This window comes from Zea mays, chromosome 5 (genome assembly GCF_902167145.1).
Source record: "Zea mays cultivar B73 chromosome 5, Zm-B73-REFERENCE-NAM-5.0, whole genome shotgun sequence".
Lineage (NCBI taxonomy): Eukaryota > Viridiplantae > Streptophyta > Magnoliopsida > Poales > Poaceae > Zea > Zea mays.
In genome coordinates, this window is record NC_050100.1 from 178,891,351 (window position 1) to 178,911,749 (window position 20,399).

At 45.3% G+C, this 20,399-nt stretch overlaps 3 protein-coding genes across 4 annotated transcripts; 2 read left to right on the forward strand and 1 right to left on the reverse strand.

Moving 5' to 3' along the window:
• Positions 1–1,570: 1,570 nt before the first annotated feature.
• Positions 1,571–7,432, forward strand: LOC100191587 (Polyadenylate-binding protein RBP47B). 2 transcript variants are annotated; one of them, XM_020553011.3, is made up of 7 exons: positions 1,571–2,081; positions 2,877–3,330; positions 3,798–3,853; positions 4,130–4,216; positions 4,423–4,553; positions 4,695–4,791; positions 6,943–7,432. In XM_020553011.3, exons 1-7 carry the CDS (start codon positions 1,728–1,730, stop codon positions 7,102–7,104), a joined length of 1,341 nt encoding a protein of 446 aa, XP_020408600.1. In that variant the 5' UTR covers positions 1,571–1,727; the 3' UTR covers positions 7,105–7,432. The 2 variants fall into 2 exon arrangements, with proteins under 2 accessions (XP_020408600.1, NP_001130489.1); NM_001137017.1 differs by lacking the exon at positions 4,130–4,216 and having other exon boundaries at positions 1,671–2,081; positions 6,943–7,351.
• Positions 7,433–9,744: 2,312 nt separating this feature from the next.
• LOC100281161 (uncharacterized) lies at positions 9,745–14,040 on the reverse strand. The gene is made up of 5 exons (NM_001367785.1): positions 13,905–14,040; positions 13,721–13,790; positions 12,929–13,580; positions 10,763–11,520; positions 9,745–10,670 (listed from the first exon to the last, which is right to left on the reverse strand). Exons 1-5 carry the CDS (start codon positions 14,036–14,038, stop codon positions 10,044–10,046), a joined length of 2,241 nt encoding a protein of 746 aa, NP_001354714.1. The 5' UTR covers positions 14,039–14,040; the 3' UTR covers positions 9,745–10,043.
• A 4,445-nt stretch (positions 14,041–18,485) lies between these two features.
• On the forward strand, positions 18,486–19,519 carry LOC103627320 (uncharacterized). The gene is made up of 2 exons (XM_008647627.4): positions 18,486–18,764; positions 18,891–19,519. The coding sequence occupies exons 1-2, from the start codon at positions 18,637–18,639 to the stop codon at positions 19,261–19,263; spliced, it is 501 nt and encodes a 166-aa protein (XP_008645849.1). The 5' UTR covers positions 18,486–18,636; the 3' UTR covers positions 19,264–19,519.
• The last annotated feature ends 880 nt before the right edge of the window (positions 19,520–20,399 follow it).

Sequence of the window (20,399 nt, forward strand, 5' to 3'; positions counted from 1 at the left end):
ATCAAATGTCCTAATCCAATAAAATATTTGATATGTTTATCCTTTTGGAATACCTTTGCGGATAGGCCTTCCTTCTAGTCGTAGTTGCCGAGCCCATGGGCTTTTGACACCAAGCCTATGAGCCCATTCGTACAAGTCTTCTTATCGACTTGACACCAAGCATGTTTTAGTGCAAAAAAGCGGGCTCAACATGCTTAGAGTTAAACGGATCGTGCTGGGCTAGCCCACCGTATCTAATTTCTTGTCCGAGCCCGGCCCGCTTATTCGTGCTGGGCCGGCCCGTGCCCACATAGAATCGAGCTGTGCCGGGCTCAGACCGGACTCGCGGGCCTCGTGCTTATTGGTCATCTATAGTTGCAGTGTGCTGAGTGGTTTATACGTACTACATACCATGTAGAACACTTAATATTGGCATATTGCCATAAAGTTTATAGTGATAATAACATAATTTAACATGTTGTCAAACATATTGTCAACGGTGAGGACCTTTCTTTCTTCCTCTGTTAACCTGTTACGATGGATATAATAGATAAAAATAAAATCACATAGGCACAAGCGACTATTATTTATCCCTATGTTTCAATTTATAATGTATTTGATTTTTTATTAAGTTTGACCTGCTCGCCTTATTAAAAAACTAATAATAATAAAAATAATAGTTTTGTACTGTAGTATCATTTAGTATATAATAATTTTAAATTTTATGTCTTTTTCTAAAAATGAATAAGTCGAATCGACCTATGTAACATAGTAAAAAGAAAACTAAATTTGGATAGAGGGAGTATTTCTTTAAATGATATTAATTACAATGTAGAGCTTTCATGTGTACTCGTATAATAGTGTTAAAATTTCTTCTCCTTTACTCGTATAATAGAGTTTTATAACAGGAATCTGCTATTGATCTTAAATTTCTCCTTCTCCTTTACTCGTGTAATATCATTTTACAACAGGAATCTGCTCCTGAAATCAATGATTTTGTAGCCTCCCATATCCTTTTTTGAATGCGGATTCCAAATCTACAGACAGTCATTATAGACTCGAATCAGCTCCACTTTTCTTTGGGAATGTACCAAATGTAAACCACGTTTTGGTACAAACCTATTAAAAAATTCTAAAAAATATAAATGCACATATAAGCTTACCTCATCTATATATAAAATTTTATGATCGGATTCATCTTACTCTAGCAGTTACAAAAAAAAAAACAAATTCTGACAAACAATAAAAGTTCAAATGCATCAAAAATTGTCCTTTTTTAACTGCTAGAGTAAGATTAATTTTGTATATAGATGAGGTAAACTTAGATATACATTTATGTTTTTTTTTAAAAAATTATTAAAATTTTTTAGTAGTTTTACACTAAAACATAGTTTGTATTCGATATGTTTGTTTTCTTTTGCCCTTTTCTTTCGCCTAGAAATAGCAAAACACCAGCCGCACATATCTCCAAAGGGCCCACAAAAGTAGCAGCAGGCAGCAGGCTGGATCCTATTCGGCATCCTCTAGGCCACGTACCCCAACGCGTCAGTGCCTTCAACGCCCACCCATCGGACGGCTGCGTCACCGCGAAATCCTAGACCGCACGGCCGAGATCCGTCGGCAGCGGCCTATGGTCTGTAGCCTCACCCTCTCTCTGCCACGAGCTCCCTCCTCTCTTTCCACCACCCCTCGCAAGCTTCGAACCTTCGACCCACGCGGCGCGGCTCCAGCACCAACCCCCGGCGGCGATGCAGATGGCAGCGGCAGTGGCCCCAACCGACGCCCCGGCCTCGGCGGCTGCTCCGGCGCCGCACCCGCCCCACGCGCACGCGGCGCACGGACCGCCACACCCGCACCACCACATGCCGCAACCGCGGTGGGTGGTCATCCCGTACCCTCCACCACACCACCCCATGGTCGCCGCGCCTCCGCCACCTCCTCCGCCGTTCGTCAAGCATTTCACGCCGCCGGTATCGGTAACACCGCCGCCTGCTGGATCCGGCGGGAATGGGGGCGACGATAACCGGACCATCTGGGTGGGCGACCTGCAGTACTGGATGGATGAGAACTACCTCCACAGCTGCTTCGGTCCCGGCGGCGAGGTTCGTTCTCTCTCCCGGAGGCTGCTCCTTCGATCCGGCCTTATCCGTACCGGATCTATCGAATCCGGCTAGCTTTATCCCATGGCTGAGAGTTGATTCGTGTATACTGTGCTGTAACAGGCTTGGCGGCGTAGTTTTGGGCGCAAATTCTGGTTTTGTAACCAAACAGCAATGTGCTTTGTAGTCTGTTAGCCTCGGTAGTAGCTAGGCGCCAACTTTCAGGTCATTTCAATTCTCGCAGTTCGGGCGACCCAGAGTAGTTACGTAAATTTACCCTCTACCAAATCATGATATGCACAATCGTGTAGCATCTGACATAGACACATAGTCATATGTCTCCCTGCCAATTTGTTACATGATTGGAAATATGGACTGAATTTGTGACATGCTGTTGCACCATTGTGTTGGTAAGGTAGCAACGTAGTCACGTTCTCAGTTAAGGCTACTGTATTTGATTAAATGGATTGTCCCTTTAATACATTGGTCATCATGAATGTCAGTGTTTCTTTGAGAGACTTGCTCTACCATTAACTATCTTTTATTCCATGCATTGCTGATTGGCAGTTCGCTAGTCGTCTGCTATTATGTTGTTATAAGTTAGTAACGTCATCAAACTTTTGGTTAAGACTACTATATTTGGCTTAAATGGTTTACCCTTTTCTTGATAACCTGGTAGTACTTTCTACATCAATTAAGATTTTATTGTCTTTTCTTTGAGAGATTTGCTCCATCATTACCTTACCGTTTTCTCTATGTGTTACTAATTGCCGTTTCACTATTCATCTGCTTTTGTAGGTGGTGAATATTAAAGTAATTCGCAATAGACACTCGGGAGTTTCCGAGGGTTATGGTTTTGTAGAGTTTTACTCTCACGTTTCAGCAGAGAAGGCACTACAGAATTTTTCTGGTCATGTAATGCCTAATACTGAGCGAGCTTTTAAGTTAAACTGGGCATCATATAGTATGGGAGAAAAACGCTCGGAAGTTCCGCCTGATCACTCGATATTTGTTGGCGATTTGGCTGTTGATGTTACTGATGAGATGTTGCTGGAACTTTTCTCTAACAAATACCGTTCAGTGAAAGGAGCTAAAGTTATTATTGATGCAAACACAGGCCGTTCTAGAGGCTACGGCTTTGTTAGGTTTGGAGATGATAATGACAAAACTCTTGCAATGACTGAAATGAATGGTGTATACTGTTCTACAAGGCCAATTCGTGTAGGACTAGCGACTCCTAGAAGATCTCAAGGTATTTCCAGAATTTGATATTGTTTTATATTTAGCCCGTGACTCCAGCTACTAATTTACACATCTATAATGTTTTTTTTCCATATTCCATGATCTTGAATTTATATTAGTCAATGCTATTTGTTCAGAATTTTATTGCTACCATAAGGAATTTCACTGTAAGAAATATGCTATGAGTTCTACACATATAACTGGGAGTTGTAATAATCAATTTTGCTGCATATCTATTCCTTGTTGCTTGATGCTATGATTTTTAAGGTGGTTGTTATATTTCAATATTTTGAGTACAAGTAACATGTTACTACATACATCATGCATACATGTTCAAATAGGTAATATTTGGGGGCCTGGTTTTCCTAGCATCATCTACTCCATTATATTGGGGCTCTGTCGGCTGGTGTGCAGTTTCTTTAATCAATAATTTTCCCATTTGACATGCCTTTTGATTTCTATAATTGCTTATTTTAGGTGATTCTGGCTCTTCTCCGCCAAGGCAATCTGATGTTGACTCTACTAACAGGACGGTATGCTCAACTTGTTCTTCAGTGGTTTTGGTTACCTTAAAACACATCTGTTTATCGATAAGAGTTATTACTAGCCTCGATTTTACTTGCTGTTGGACTTGGAATGTTCTCGCATGGATGCCTTTCATCATTTGTTTTTTTGGGTAAAATATGTTAGCACAAACCACAAAGTGAAAAAAGTGTATAGTGATGTGAAAAATGCTTTTGCAAGCTAAATATGTCTGCAGAAAGAAAAAATATATAGTGATATGAAAATGCTTTTGGAAGCTAATTAAGGAGGACAGGCCTGGCGTAGTGGTGAGAAGGCCTCCCACTAAGTCAAAAGGTCTTGGGTTCGACACAGCCTCTCTGCAAAATGTAAGGGTAAGGCTGGCCTCGGTTATTCCTTCGCTAGACTCCACTCACGTGGGAGCCGTCAACACTGGGTCTGTCCTTTTTTCGTCCATTTTCTTGTAACAGATCCAAATACTAACAGTGTGCATTTGTAGTCAATATTTTATATGGTTGTCTGCATGCATTCTAGGATGATGCACTGAAGTACTATGTCAATACTGGTTATAATGCTGTAGGTATATGTTGGTGGGCTTGACCCCAATGTTAGTGAAGATGAACTGAGGAAAGCATTTGCAAAATATGGTGATCTTGCCTCTGTCAAAATTCCTTTTGGGAAGCAATGTGGGTTTGTTCAATTTGTAAACAGGTAAATCTGAGATAATGTATCCGAATCCTGCATTTTACAACATATTACGACATAGTATCATAATAAATATCTGATTGCTAACTGTTTGTTAAGTTTCTACTTTTCTGTATATTTTAGATTGAAACTTGTTTTTTATTGTAGAGTTGATGCTGAAGAAGCATTGCAAGGGTTGAATGGGTCAACTATTGGGAAGCAAGCAATTCGACTTTCCTGGGGCCGCAGCCCTACAAGTAAACAGGTTGAACTGATTTAGTTCCAATTTTGCTTTAATTGTCACAATAATAGTATAATTCAAATTTGCCACAATAATAGTATAATTCAAATTTATCATAACTCCTGCTTGATGTGGCATGTTATAACTTTTTAGGCTATGGCCAGCAAATCGTTTGGCTATGCAAAAGACTGTTTTGTACTGTAGACTCTACTGTTTATAGAATAGAGTTTGAAATGAGAGATAAGGATGAGTAAGTTGTTGGAGATAGCCTTAGAGCCCGATTAACACCATTATGTAGGGAATGGGAGAACCTCAGATGGAGAAATATCAGAAAGAAACAATACTTTTAACATGGATATGTTTCTGTGATATTCAGGAACCATTGATGGTACTTGTTCTTCCATATATATCAGTTGCATGGTTTCTAAGGCTTCAACTAAGCACGGCTGTGAGAAGTAAGGGGTCCAGTTGCTTAGGCAAAAGGAGGAGGGGAGAGGAAGGACAACTCTCTCTTTGATGTTGATTTGAATGGTGTTGGCTATGGTGCCGTTTGATCTGGGCTAGGATAGGGAGAGGGGTGTTTTGGGGATAGGGAGGCACTTGACTTGTTGGGGGCGGGTCTATCATGTTCCCTTGCTCTGCCATATCACTGCTGCTGCATGGTGGTGGGGGCTTGATCAGTGATAGGTTTGGGATGTGAGGGGAGGTAGTGACGCTTTAGGTTGTCTGGCTTAGAATGTGCTTTCATTCAGTAGTGGGTTCAACCTTGAATAGAATCGGTTTTCATTCACTAGTGTCCGATCTCTTTATTTGGTTTGGCCCATATATGCTTCTTTTTTTCGTGTTTGGGCTAGATGTAATTGTGGACTTCTTCATGGGTCACCTGTACTGCTGGATGGCCCAGTCACCGGCGTGGTAATGTGGATAAGGATGGCGCGGGAAAGACAGCCACCAACAAGAGATTTAGGTAGTGTTTGGTGGTTTAAGGGTAGTGGTGGAGCGTGGGGACAGATCAGGGGGATGGGTGGGGGTAGGGGGACAATTCTAAGCTAAACTGAATGTCATGCATTTGCATACTTTATTACTTGTGATCCAAGACCCCATAACCAGATGAGAGTCTGCAGCTGCTGGCTTCTGCAATACAACGAGTGGTCTAGTGGGTCAAGAAACGAAACTGCATGAACCCTAGCTAGCTAGCTAGTATTACTATTGTGTGTTGTGTGCAGTATGCATTTTGTTGTTCTCAAAGAAGCTTGCGAAAAGGCGGAAGAGTGTCAACTTTGTAGCACAGAAGGTTAATGAAGCCATGATGGTGAGGGTGAGACAATGGGTAGAGCCACGCAGAATTGCTGTTGCACTCTGCATGCATGCCATACATGCTAGCACAGCAGGGGTTCTTCAAAAATTACGCGACGACAGGGAGGTGGAGCATGTCTGTTCGCTTTGGATTCAAGCCAGCTGTTCGGACTGCTGCAGTTGCAATCCATAGAGACAAAATATTGTAGAAACAGTAGAAGCCGTTTCGGATTAAAGCCAAGCGAGGTTCACTCAACAGTGGCTTGTAGATTGCTCCAAGATTGTGGATTTTGACTAAAACTTTGAGCATAATAGTTTTGCGAACATCTCATCTGGTAACATGAAAATGGTTAGTTTTTTTCTCATGAATTTTGAGTCTGTAACCACGTGCATATATAATTAGGAAACTATTATTGCTCAAAGTTTGGAGTCAACGTCTGTGCTTAACAGCTGAAGTTCTAGCCTGGGGGCTTTAAGCTGTCCAACATGTTGGATCGTTATGCTGAAGCCTCATACACTAGTGTCTGCATGAAGATAAACCCTCTAAAACCCCACTTTGGAGGAGAGTTTGTCTTCAGAAACATCTTACTGAGCTTCATCTTAGCTCTGCTTAGGAATCCCAAGAAGCATCAGCTAAACAGGCTTGTATAGGTAATAGCAGCGTAAGTGTTTAGCTAGATTTAGGTCATTCATTTACCTTTGGAAGAAACAGTGCCAGCCATTTGAAGTGTAGTCTCTCGTACTACTAATACAATATGTTTTCATCATGATTATGTTTGCACAATATAGGCAGAATTGCAATGGTGAATTTGTATCTTTAATAAACAGGCTTAACTGGTATTATTTGTTTTGCTCACACTTGGGTTTTTTGTCTTCCAGTCTAGGGGTGATTATGGCCACCGGCGCAACGGCAATGGCATGTACTACGGGACGCCATTCTACGGTGGATATGGGTACGCCTCACCGGTCGCCCACCCAAACATGTATGCCGCGGCCTACGGAGCCTACCCGTACTATGGAAACCAGCAGCTAGTGAGCTGATGTGGCGATGCTCTCTGCTCAGTTTCCTCCCTCGGATCGGAGGGAGGAAACCAAGTTTTTGGTCCTGTAAGATAGTAGCTACAATGAGATATTATAGGCGGCCATACAAATGGGCGAGAGAGACGAGAAGGGTATGTGATGATAATGCTACCTGCAGACTTGTGCTGCTATAGCAGAACATAAAAGAGCTTGTAGTAGACAATAAAAACCTACTTTTGTCTTGGAAATTTTGACTCGCTATAAAACTAGAGCTATCGGTTGTTGTGACCACTGTTTGCATACACAATTGTTTGGGATGATATCTGATGGGTTCTCTAATTTGGCTCTAGACTATGTCCACCTCATTTGAGTTGAGCTTGCTAAATAACTCATTGATTGTGAGATTCTCAAAGTTAGGGGACTTGATGATTGTCGAGACCTTCGCTTTCCAAACCTTCCGATCTAGGGGCATGTGGCAATTTTAGAATCTCATAGGGTAGGTGAAGTTTGTTTTTCCGCACCTTATTCGCAATTTACTAAAAGCTATAAAATTGAATAAACAAACTATAGGCAAATGAACATATTTCTTATATTCTAGATAGTGAGTCTTAAAGAGTATGGTCTTAACATGGGATGTGCCCTCTAATACTTCTCAAGAGTATAATAGATCTCATGAGTTGTCTCTATATTTGAAATATGATCGAACTCAGAGAGTGCAAGACTCAAAAAAGAACATGTCTAGCCTTGTTGTTAGCCTCATATGATGATCAATCTAATTTGACCAATTTAAACAACAAGCATCACATAAGTAAGATCTAAATAAATCTCCTAGACTCGAGAACTTGTGATATGAAGATACATGGTCCTACATATCTTCCAGTAGGGTAGTTGATCACATCAAAGAAGGAAGACTTTCTACTATCACTTTATGTCACCTTTACGGATAATGAACCATATAAGGTAGAATGATCCTTAACCAACTCTGGTACCAATTAAAGGACCATACAAGGTGAGCAAAGGGGATGAATGGAAACAATTTTTTTATTTAAGATGATCTTGGCTTGGATCCCAACTAATTTCGAGAATTCTTTAAGATCCAAAGAGCCAATACTCACACGAGGAGCACAAACATGTCAATTGGTGACAAGATATGCTCAAAACAACGCAAGAACATAGTGGAACAAACCACACAACAAAAACATATTAGTAGTGTTGTGTTTTTTGTGCCATACTCGCCTAGATAGTTTCTAGCAGCCTATTCCAAAGGAGGAAAAGGCAAAACTCAACCAAATGAACTCTGGTTGAGTTGAAATTTCACACACACCTTCTCTAGGATGGTCCCAAGTTGTTCACAAAATTTTAGCTCTAAACGGTCCATAAAACTTTAGAAATCTAAGAAACCATCTTCCGATTTGGGGTTTTCTCAAAATTGATCAAAAGGATGGATTTTTGTGCCCGAATTGAATCTGTCCAAACTACTTTATGGGAATTGTTTTCATATATTCTTTCACATTTTGATCCAATCAAAAAGTCCCCAAGAGCTCAGATGTTAAAGATCCAACAAAAGAGCTAAGAAAGAAAATCGGGAAGAGGAAAAACCAAATCCAAACAAAAGGGCTGCACAAGAGCCATAGATTTCAGAGGAATAGTTGCTTTATTTTTTCCTTGAACGAGGTAAGGCACTGTGCCAAGGTTACACAAGTGAATGATTACAATAGTCAAACACTCATATGTGGACCTCTAAACAAAATAACTAGATCTAAAACTACTAGTGAGCACCAAAATAGAAGCACCAAAAATGGAATGGTGGAGAGATGTGCTAGTTAAGAGTAGGCATCCTATCATGGGTATGTTTGGTTTCTAGGGAATAATTTTTAGTCCCACCATTTTATTCTATTTTAGTCCCTAAATGGTCTAACTAAGAGTAGAAACCAAACACCCTTATATATTTGGCAATTTAAGGACTAGAATGGAATAAAATGGAGCGACTAAAAATTAGTCCTTATAAACTAAATACCCCTATATATATAGAGTTATTGCATAATTTCTAACATGTTTCTAGATGTTTAGACAGAGCCACTGGACACCATAGGCAAAATGGTCTAACCAAGATTGGTGCATTTGGCGGCCATAGGTTCTTCATAAATTTGGTTCGCCTCTACACACTATTCACGATGACATCACATACTACCTCCCGTTTCCGCCGAAACTTCATCTAGGTTTTGAGGCCCAAATTCGAAAACTATTCACCGATGGTTTGAGACCGAGACTACCAAAACCTTCTCTAGAATTGCATCCGCTACGCTTCATCCACGATCTCGATACATGTCACCGTTTGTCATGTCCTCAGTGTGTATTTGACTTGGTTAACCATCATCCTAATTTGGTCACATGATAACCAATTAACCATCATCCGAATCATTAGATAATTTTATAGCTATGTTATATTATCGTTGCTGGCTTCTTTTATCGGTTGTATTTTTTTTATCTCGACTACCCTAGGTTAAAATAATAAAATCCTAGGTCCATAATTGCTCGTGGATTACGATTCACCAGAGGCAGGAGCCCACCCCACCGTCCTATGAAAGAGAGAGGAGACCGTGATCTCAGAACATTCACGACTCAAACAGGTTGATTCGCATGGTTGAGAGCTTGAGGCTCTGGTTCGATCGCATCTCAACCCTGTTAATTCTGTTCATAAACAAAACAGATGACAACACGGCAAATGCAGCACACTGGAACTGGAAATAGACGAGACGATCTTCTTCTCCTAGGACAGTCTGCAGCCTGCACGCGCGCAATCTCGGTCTCGGCCACTCTGCTTTGTTTTTCAATCTCGGAACTGCATGCATGAAAATGGGTGTTACACAAGTTACTAGGCCGCCTACTCTGCTCGCTACGAAACAAGCTGATTCCACCGCCACCGGGGCTCCGTCGTCTCTACTCTGCTCTGCAGCTGCTCACGAGATGGAGTTTCTCCACCTCCGCGGCTTCCTCGGCGCCTCTCCGGGCGCTCCCGGCACGTGCCCGTCATGCCCCGCCGCGTCGCCGCCGGTCATCTTGGCCAGCCTGCCCAGCTTCTTCCACCCGCTGCTCCACGCCGAGGGCCCCTGGCTGTGATTCTTGCTACCAACGCCTCCGCCGGTTGCCTTGAGCCCCGCCGCCAGGGGCGACGGCGCGCCGCGCTCCACCAGCTTCTGGAGCGCGTCCATCTCGTGCTGCAGCTCCAGGTACTTGGCCTTCATGCTCTCCAGCTCCAGCTTCAGCGTGTTGATGTCCTTCTTCGCCGCCGCCCACCCTTCCTGGAACGACTGCGGCGTGCCGTCCAGCAGCTGCCGTCGCGTCGGCGGCGCCACGCCGTCCGCCGCCTTGTTGGCCAGCAGCGCGGCGGCGGCGGCGTTGGAGGACGAGCCGCTGGCCAGCGCGTTGCTGATCTTCACCTGCTCCGAGAAGAGCACCTGGACCACCACCCGCAGCGGCAGCCGCTCGTTCTGCGCCGCGTGCATGCACGCGTCCAGCGACAGCTTCTGGCAGTCCATCACCCGGCACAGACGCTTCCGCTCGTGCTCCGTCAGCGTCGGGTGCGCCTGAACCAGCCAGACCAGACCACCATCATCGGCTCATCGCCAAGAACGAAGGAAGACCGAAGAATCAAATCAACAGCAGTGACTTGACTTGCCTTGAGGTACGAGTCGACGGCTCGGTAGAGACCGTCGTCGCAGGTGCGCGCCGACTCCGGGAGCGACTCGGCCAGCACCTGGAACTTCGTCAGGGACAGGTTGCGGTCGCGGGACACCTCGGAGAGGTAGCTGTCGAGCAGCCGGGCGACGCGCGCCTTGGCGTTCAGCCCCGCCGACGCCGACGCTGCCGCGGCGCCCGCCGTCCTAGCGCCGTAGTACTCGGGCAGCGGCGGCTGCTCCACGCGGCCGGGGCTGGACGACGCCAGCAGCTCCGTCTGCTCCTGCACCAGGAAGTGCTCGACGAGGCGCTGCACGAGGTCCACGTCGTAGGCGGTGTCGGCGCGGCCGTAGGAGGGGATGAGCAGGTCGGCCAGCACCGCCTGCTCGAGCTGCATGCCCACGCGCTTCTCCAGCTCCGTCACCAGCGCCGGGGCGGCCTTCAGCATGACGGCCAGGCGGAGCAGGCGGAGGAGGAAGCCGCACGAGACGCTGTCGCGCTGCAGCGGGATGATGCTGATCAGGCTCTCCACCACCATGCGCTGCTCCCGCGCCGGCGTGCTCCCGGCGATGTCGTCCTTGCCGCCGCCGCCGCCGCCGCCGCTGGCGATGATCATGTGGAGCCCGCCGCCGGGGGACGCCTGGGCCTGAGCCCAGGGCTCCTCCAGCGCGCCGCCGTGCGGGCCGTCCTTGGTGAGACCCGGGAGCCATTTGGATGCGTAGTGGGTGATGGACGCGCCGATGAGATCGAACCGCATGCCTACCACAAAGAGAAAGAGGCAACGAACAGGAAATTGTTTCGATTACTAGCTTCACTCACAAATGATAAAGTAACAATGTTGTGTATCATCAATAATTCCTCTTTATTATGCTGATACGACACAAGAGTACCATAGGTAAAAAAAAAAATAGATGAAAAGAAGAAAAAAGATAGAGCACGAAGTGGAGGCCAGAGTCACGTTAATATTGGGTGCAGTTTAATTACTAACACACACATGGTTTATATTACTTTCATTTTAATTTATAATTTGTTTGACTTTTTTAGTCGAGTTTGATCAGCTCGTCTTATTACTAGCACACACACAATTTATTTCTCACATGAGGCTTTGCTTGAGTACTCTAGTATTTAGATCAATACACATGTATTAAGGTGCATTGAAATGTAAATTAGTTTAACTTACACTTTAGGGTTTGTTCGGTTAGCTCTCAATTCATGTGGATTGAGTGAGATTGGATAGGTTCGAATCTCAAATAAGTCAAATTTATTCTTATTTTTTTCCAATCATATCTAACCCATGTGTATTGGGAATAACCGAACAAAATTCTATTCAATCCATGTGTATTGGGGCAACTGATGCAAATTATGTTCAGAGTCTGTTGGTTTATTTGGTGCTGATGGGCAAATGGAAGGGTCTCCGTGCGTCCCATTCCCACGGCCCACGTCGGCGGCGATCTGATCCTACCGGCCGGCATCTCCCTCCAAATAGAATGGAAAGGACGATGTGACGGCTTGCCACTCAGAGCGTTGTGGCTCCAACATTCCAACATCAACGAAACCGCCAATGAAAACAACAGCTGGCGTAATTTGCACTGGTTCTGAAAGCTAATGGAACTGGAAGGCTAGTTTAATTTTATCTCGTTTTCATGTAGAAGTTGAATAAAAAAATTTCTACCGTTTGGTTTCACGGGATTCATCAAATTGATTTGGTACCAAATTAAGGGGAAGACACACATATATGGTGACCAGGAGTGAAGCCGGGGCCCAGCTTCACTGTCGACGGCAGCTCATGTGATTGTGCCAGTGTCTTGGGCTCTTGGCACAGCTTGAACAATGCACACTGTGCTCCACTGTTCATGACACTTGCGCCATAAAACTATTTTGTTTTTTGTTTTCCCTCACATGCATGCGCGCAGATAAGAATGTTGTTTTCTCGACAGGGAGGAACATTGAACGGTACTAATAATCCGTGCTGCACTCATGTAGCTGGATCAGTACGTGAATGGTCCATCGATCTAGCTGTTAGCTAGCTAGTACTAGTACTAATCAGAGTTTTTTTTTGTGTGTGTGTGGAAGGAGATACTAATTGGAGATAATACCTTCTTAAACATGAGCATTAATATAAGATACAGTGTGATTAAGCTAGCGGTCGATCGCTATGGTACGGTACCTTTGACCTTGATGGCGGTGACGACGCGCACGAAGTGGTCGATCCGGAGCATGGACACGTCCTCGAACCACCAGTCCGGCGGCGGCACGGCCTGCCGGCTCGGGCTCGACTCCTTGGAGTCCCCGCCGCCGCCGCCGAGGTTCCACCGGGGGCTCGCCGTGCCGCCGCCGGCGCCTGCCCTGGTGGTCGGCATCGGCCTCCCCCCACCGCCGCCGGTGTAGGCCCAGCGCACGCCCCGCGGGTTGGCGCAGGCCTTCCAGGCGATGGACTCGCTGCAGCGGCGCACGATCTGCAGGTTCTCGGCCCAGGGCGAGAGGCCCTCGCAGGTCTTGAGCACCACGATGGAGTCCCGCCACGACGACAGCACCACGTAGCTGAGGAACGCCTCCGTCTTGAAGATGAGGTTGCCTTCCTCCAGCTCCTCCGTCATCTCCAGGTACTCGGCGGCGCAGCGCAGCCCCGAGATGTTGCCCGCCGTCAGGTCCACCGCCATGCCGTAGCAGAACCGCGCCGCCAGCTCGAACGAGTCCGCGCCGCCCGGGACGTCGTCCAGCTCCACCACCACCGCCGCCGCCGCGCCCGAGTCCGGGGCCGCCGCCGCCGTCTCGTAGATCACGCGGCTCATCCGCCCGCTCCGGGAGATCATCGGGTACTGCGGGCATCAGGGGTGCAGGCGCGCGCGCGTGCGCATGCATATATTGGATATGAATATGATCGTGTGGTTGCAGCTAGCACGACGTACGGGAACAATAAATTATGAAATAATTAACAAAGCCACTAGCAGCTAGCTACCTTGTGAAGGTGGAAGCTAACATCTCCAACTTTGACAAGCAAATCGCTGGGAATATCGCTGTTTACATACCTGCTCAAAATCATTCGCTCGGAACGGTGAACATCAACTTTAATTAATTAGCACTAAAATTATATACATGGATGAACGAAGTATATAGCTAGCTAGCTAGCTAGCTAGATGTACCAGGACTGGTCTCTTCGAACAAAGCCGTCGTTCTTGAGCGCTGCCTCGTACCGGCCCGAGGAGCCGCCGCCGCCGACAGGGACGAGCCCGCGCTCGCGCTCACCGGCATGGCAATCGCCCTCTGACTCCCACATCGTCTTCAATCGACGCTCGCCTCGCCTTGACTGAACGACTACAGAAGCTTGTGTGTGTGCGTGTATATAGCTCTCTCCGGGGTGCTCTCTCTCTCTCTCTCTCTATATGATATTCATGAAAAGAAATGGACAGACGAGCAAACTTGTCATTACTACTGCCTTCATTTGGTTCCAGATAAGAAGTCATTTTTTTAGTTAAAATATCTCTAATTTGACCAACACACTATAAAAATTGCATTGACAAAGGTCAAATCGGAGATACTTTAGCTTTCAAAAAATATTAAATGACTTATGATTTAGAAATTTAAATGGATTATAACTTAGAGTGGATGAAGTAAGGTAGTCCAATTTAAGAAACTAAAATGGTTACTTCATATGGAAACTGCGCGAGTGCACGCGGATGGGAGATGATGAATAAGCAGCAGCACTGCAGCAGGGTACTGCAGCCGTCCTGCTCTCGTTGTCGTTGCAACTGTGTATGTAGTACTCCCTCCCCTTCCTTGAAAATGTAGTTAAATTTTAAAGTATTTGATTTCGTAAAAGTACAAGATGTATACATGTTTTACGATGGTGGAAAGTAGGTGTTGATTTACGATTGACAATACCAGCAGCGGCTGATGCTGCTGCTAGCCACTCGCTATATGGCAGTGGAGAAGCGACTTCCATACAAAAGGAGCACTATTTTTTTTTGACAACGGGAAACCCCCTATTTCATTAAAAAATAGAAACCGATCACAGTTCTTACAAAATTCCCGACTTAACCAACAACTGCAAGCCGATAAGCCTACTACATTATCAGCTACGCAGTGTTATAAAATCCAACTGAAGGAACATAGCAAACCAGAAGTAATCTGAAAGACTAACAGTCATCTATGGAGATCAACTAGGGACAGTTCCCAAAAGCAGCCTGACCCGCCAATACCAGCGACGACTAAAGCTAGTTTTTATCTACCAAAGCAGATAAGCTGAATACATCCAAGAACAAAAAGATGCATAAGCAGCAGCAAAATGTCACTGGAGGCGTCTATCGACCGGCTTCCAACCATATATTTTAATTACATCATTTTTTATGATAGTAATCATGTTTAAGCTGCTTAACATGATTATTAGGTATTATTGTAGTACAAATATCATAAAAAATGATAAATAAATATTAAATAACTTGCTTATAATGTATAGGGGAATGGTTGAAGATGGAGAGGTCTAAGATGTAATAAGATATAATAGAAAGTATAGGTAAAGGGAGATGAATATGGGGAATAGCTCGTGATATAACCCGAGCTGGACTTCTACTCCCTCTGTCATAAAATAAATCTACATATCTCGCATTTGAAAACAGTTAAATAATCTAAACTTCGATCAAATATATGTTAAAACTATTAATATTCATGGTGCTAGCTATATAGTCACTATTGAATTAACGGCATCATATCTTTTATAGTAACGGACGTACAGATATCGATACTGATATCTATAAATATAATTAAAGTTGAGGTTGATTATTTTGTCGAAATATGAAATAAAGACTTTTTCTTTTTGAAGGGAGGCTAGCCAGCAATAGCAAGCAAGTAGAGGGTGGCCGGATGGATATAGGCCGGCGGGAGAGAGGAGAGGGGGAATAGGTGTGTATCTCGGTTGGTTGGTGCTGCTGATTATTGGATCTGGATCGTACGTCGCGCGAGCGAGTGCGGGCGCCGGTCGTCGATCGATCGTAGGCTCATAGGTTATGGGGCCGTGGTTCGTCGAGGAGCTAGCGATGGAGAGAGCACATGGGGTGTTTTGCTCTCGGCGTTGGACGACCTAGCGAGCTGCTCCTGATAGCACGTACTCGGATATGGTGGTCACCGCGCTCACCACCAGGCACCAGCTGCCTGCTTCTCCTCCTCGTCGTTACCTGCAGACAAATAGGTAGCCAGCAGATCGAGAGGTCTCGGATCAGCCGCTCTCCGGTATATGCGCTCCATCGCTAATCTGTTTAGCCTCCCAACAAGCAAGGATTATACATTGCTTCGCGCGCCTTGCTTCGTGCCATCATATGAATACAGTACCAAAATCCGACTCGAGTACTTTGCGCTTTACCGAGTGATAAAACAATTCTTTATTATATAAAGTTTATTCACTAATTTTAAAACATATAATTTTTACAACTTATAGCAAACAAGCAACCCTAACTTTTAGCAGCCTAAGTTATTTTCGATGGCCACGTGGAAACCGTTAGAAACGAGATGCTTAGTTTCATTGGTCATGTCTCAGCCACCAAAAATAATATTATTTTTGATGGCCACGTGGAAACCGTTAAAAACGAGATGCTTAGTTTTATTGGTCATGTCTCAGCCACCGAAAATAATATTATTTTTGATGGCCACGTGCTAGCCGTAAAAAAACGCTGTCAAAAATAACACTTCCCCGCATCATGCACATCAAGCACATGAGATTTGTCGATCCATAATTGTTTATTATTTGGATAGCCTCCAAGTGGTCTATGTAGCATGATATTTATGACGAGATATTTGGTTTGAATGAAAATTTGATGCCATAACTTGCATTATTCTCCACTACACATATTCAAGTGTGCAGTGAAGGTGGAGAACAATGGGATTTGTTAGAATATAATATAGGTGAATTGTTCAACTTCTCCCATCAATTTAAGTTTTTGTGTTGAATTGGTTGGTGCATTCAACTTAATATGATATCAGAGACAGAGATATCGGGTTCGAATCCTAGTTAGCATAATTAAATAAAATAATTGTTCCTCGCACCTATATTCCATGTCAGAGACCACAAAAAGACTCGATGTGAGTTAAATTGGTTGGTACATGCAACTTAATAAACTTGTTCAGGGCCCTATAGAATTGTCATAATCCTGCGTCACTGTTTCCATCTAATGCAAAAAAAAGTAAAATTGTGAACAAATAGGGGGATTGATTTTTACAATCGATAAGTTCCCGATGTCCGTGTAGGAAGTGGCAGAACGTGAAGTTATTCGATAAAGTTTATAGGCAGTAAACATTTGTGTCAAAATAGTTTTATGGCAGCGTGCGTGTTTCATAGAAAACACAGCGAGAAACCTACCACAACTTTAGCAGGAGAGATATGTGACCAATAGTTAACCTCAACGTTGAGGAGGTTAAGGCCACACGGTCGCCCGCCGCACCGTACGTCAACGAGGAGCAACGTACGTAGCGCGCGGCATCGCCATTAATTTCCTCTCCCCCGGCGCAGCGCAGGCGCCCATGACCCCGCCACATGACTACAGCGACGTGGTTCTGCGCGACCCCCCCACCCCCACGCCGTCAGCGAAACCGATGGATCGGCCCTCGTATATCTGGCGAAATATGACTGATGGCAACGGGCGGGCAGAGCGCCGTAGCTACCACCATGACGTACCGTCACCGCCGAGAAGAAGCTAGCAGCGTCCAGGCAGGCCATGGAGAGAGAGAGAGAGAGAGAGCTGTGCAGTAAATGGGTGTCACGGTCTGGAGTGAAGCCTGCCGGCCCCCATCATGGAAGTTCATGTGTCTAGGCAATGATTATTAGCTCCGAAACAGTAATTTTGTCTTTATGAAGCTTTGTGGTCCTTGCAATTAATCACTACGTACGTACTATGTATATATACGTGTTGCTACGAATACATGCACATATATACAACGATACACACCATGTTTTATGAGCACCTTCGAATATATGGTTGGCCCGACCGCCCGAGAAGGTCTCGAGTTAGCAAATTAAGTCACTACATGAGGATGCAATGCATGCGCTGCTAGTGTTTAATTTGTCTACAAACTCTAGCAGCAGGACCTGTGAGACCGCCAATTAAGCACCGGATAAAATCTAATTTTGTAATAACCAAACCTGTACCCCTAATCAGAATTTGTTATAAGGATATACTGAATCTACGGGTTAGATTATGACCAGAACAAATGGGAATTCTTTGTGTCTATGGCACTAAAAGATAAGGCCGCCTGCAAGGGTGTCCTGCCGTCTCTGGAGCTGTCTCTGTCGATTAAAGAGAGCACATGACAGCTCATCATGAATGGTGTGATACTCTGTTTGTAATGGCTCGATCGATCTCTGCCTTCCTTTTCTAACTGTAATTCTAAGGTGTGAACAAACTGTAGCTGCCTTGCACCTGTTAGCCATGGAAAACATTCAAGTTCTCGCGAGTGCTTTCCTGTCAGCTACCATTGAAATACCGCTTGCTCGTACGACACGGCGGCCTGTTTAGCGCGGGGTTAGGTTTGCGGCGGCCCACGGTTGTATCGCGTCGAGACGAAGCGGGTAAACGACGATGGTGCTGCCGTCGTCGGTGCCGCCCAACAAGTCAATTCAAGGTCGCCTCAGAATTACCAGCGTGCCCCTCCTGGTCTAGGTCCGGCCGGTCCACGCACGGCAGGGGCGCACAGCCCGATGTTAAAGTTTCGGACCCGCGCTCGATCGTTTTTTCCTCGTGTCAGTCATGAAAGCTCTCCTATATATCCTCACTCGGCCGCGAGGACCGACCGACCGACCGACGACTTTTACTTCCACTCCGTCGTATATATATATATAGTATACTAGTGCGTCTAGCTCGGCACTCTTCGCCCCTCTTCCTTGGTCCAATGGCGTCGTCTCTCGGCTCCGACGACAGTGCCGGCTCCGCCGCCGCCGTCTGCTGCATGTGCGGCGACCATGGCCTGCCGCTGGAGCTGTACCGGTGCGACCTCTGCCGCATCCGTACACAGCACAGGTACGAGTACGACCGACCATCAATATATACTCCTCCCATCGCGATATGAGACGACGGCCGCACTCCCGAGTCCCGAGCCTTCCGCGCGCGCGCTGACTAAAGGAAAACGCACGCATCCGTCGTCAGGTACTGCAGCGACCTGTACCCGGCGGCGGCGGCGGCGGGGCCGTACCGGAGCTGCAACTGGTGCCTCAGGCAGGGCGGCGCAGACGTCGGAGGGGGTTGTCATTCGCCGTCACCGGTTAATAAGGTGTCCGCGGCGGCAGGAACAGGAACCAGACGGAGGATCAGCATCAACGGTTCTCGTGGCGACGGCGAGTCGGCGACCGCTATGGATGCTCCAGCAGGTCAGCGTTCTCGGCGGACCCCAGGAAGCCGATCAAGAAGCCTGAAAAGGGCCGTGAAGAAAGAGCGGTGCAGCGGCCGGAGCCGGTGCTCACGACGTTGTCTAAGGAAACGAGGGGGGTGGTGCAGCCTGCCAAGCCGCGGTTCAAGGTGAAGAAGGTGCGGCGGTACAAGTTACTCGCGGAGGTGATCTGCTAGTATCAGTAATTTAGTATAGTAGTAGTCAGTGGCGGAGGACTAAATAAAATTAAGATATAGACTGGGTCGCTGGGCCATTGTAGTTTGGATGAATTGCTTATGAAATATTACTTATTAGTCTATGGTTAGCAGATCATGTATATAGTCATGTAAAATAATTTTTACTATAGGATGTACTATTTATAGAATGAACTCTAAAGTAAAAGATTATATAAAGTAGCAAGCTTCTAGAGATAACCTTAGAATTAGTGTGGCCTAAATAATATAAGTGGCATGTCTTCTATCTCAGGTTAATTACCGAATAGCCACGGTGGCATGTCTTCTTTCTTAAGTTGCACCGAACAGCCATGGTAACTAGCAGCTTGCAGACTTATACAGTAGTAGTATTAGAGGGAGAGTAGAAATATGGCTATGCAAAGGATACCGACAGCCGTTGTCCCTGTTAGAAAGTTAACTTGTTCACCAAACGAAAATACAATTTGTTTAAGTAAAAAATTATGTATTCAGTCTAATGGATTGATTATATAGAGTATATAGCATTAATATTGTATGTAGGTAGATAATATAGTCATGTTTTTGTTTACTCTAACATCTCCAATATAGCCACAGTGAGAGTATCCTGGATGGTGAGGCTAGAGAAGAGGTACCATAGATTGTCTAAGTCAGTAGACCCATGGTATAAATAGGTTTATATTTTAACATGCCATAGTCAGAAGTGGGAGCACGACGAACATTTATAGTGGACATAAATTCAAAAGGTCAAATACCAACTATCGATTGGTGAAGATGTCAGCATACTGTAACAAGATAGGAACATGCAAGACACAAACTTCATCAAGGGTGACACGTTCACGAACGAGGTGTAAGTTATAAGTTAAACTCCACATGCTTCAAGGGTGACACATTCACGAACAAGGTATAAGTCAATCTCCACATGCTTACTTTGTTGGTGCTGGATGAGGTTGGTCAAGAGGTAAATGACACTGATGTTGTCAATAAACAGGGTGACATGGTGGATAGGATCATAGTGAAGCTCCCCAAGGAGATAGCACAACCTAGCTTCAGCAACACGTCATTGTTCATGACACAAAT

What these genes read in the sequence shown, in the direction of transcription:
- LOC103627320 (XM_008647627.4), top strand. Translation starts at nt 18,637, where the DNA reads ATGGCGTCGTCTCTCGGCTCCGACGACAGTGCCGGCTCCGCCGCCGCC. An exon ending in CGCATCCGTACACAGCACAG is followed by an intron (nt 18,765 to 18,890) that starts GTACGAGTACGA and finishes ATCCGTCGTCAG; the next exon opens with GTACTGCAGCGACCTGTACC.
- LOC100191587 (XM_020553011.3), top strand. Translation starts at nt 1,728, where the DNA reads ATGCAGATGGCAGCGGCAGTGGCCCCAACCGACGCCCCGGCCTCGGCG. An exon ending in GACTCCTAGAAGATCTCAAG is followed by an intron (nt 3,331 to 3,797) that starts GTATTTCCAGAA and finishes TGCTTATTTTAG; the next exon opens with GTGATTCTGGCTCTTCTCCG. An exon ending in TTTGTTCAATTTGTAAACAG is followed by an intron (nt 4,554 to 4,694) that starts GTAAATCTGAGA and finishes TTTTTATTGTAG; the next exon opens with AGTTGATGCTGAAGAAGCAT.
- LOC100281161 (NM_001367785.1), bottom strand. Translation starts at nt 14,038, where the DNA reads ATGTGGGAGTCAGAGGGCGATTGCCATGCCGGTGAGCGCGAGCGCGGG. An exon ending in CACCGCCATCAAGGTCAAAG is followed by an intron (nt 11,521 to 12,928) that starts GTACCGTACCAT and finishes TCTTTGTGGTAG; the next exon opens with GCATGCGGTTCGATCTCATC. An exon ending in CCGTCGACTCGTACCTCAAG is followed by an intron (nt 10,671 to 10,762) that starts GCAAGTCAAGTC and finishes TGGCTGGTTCAG; the next exon opens with GCGCACCCGACGCTGACGGA.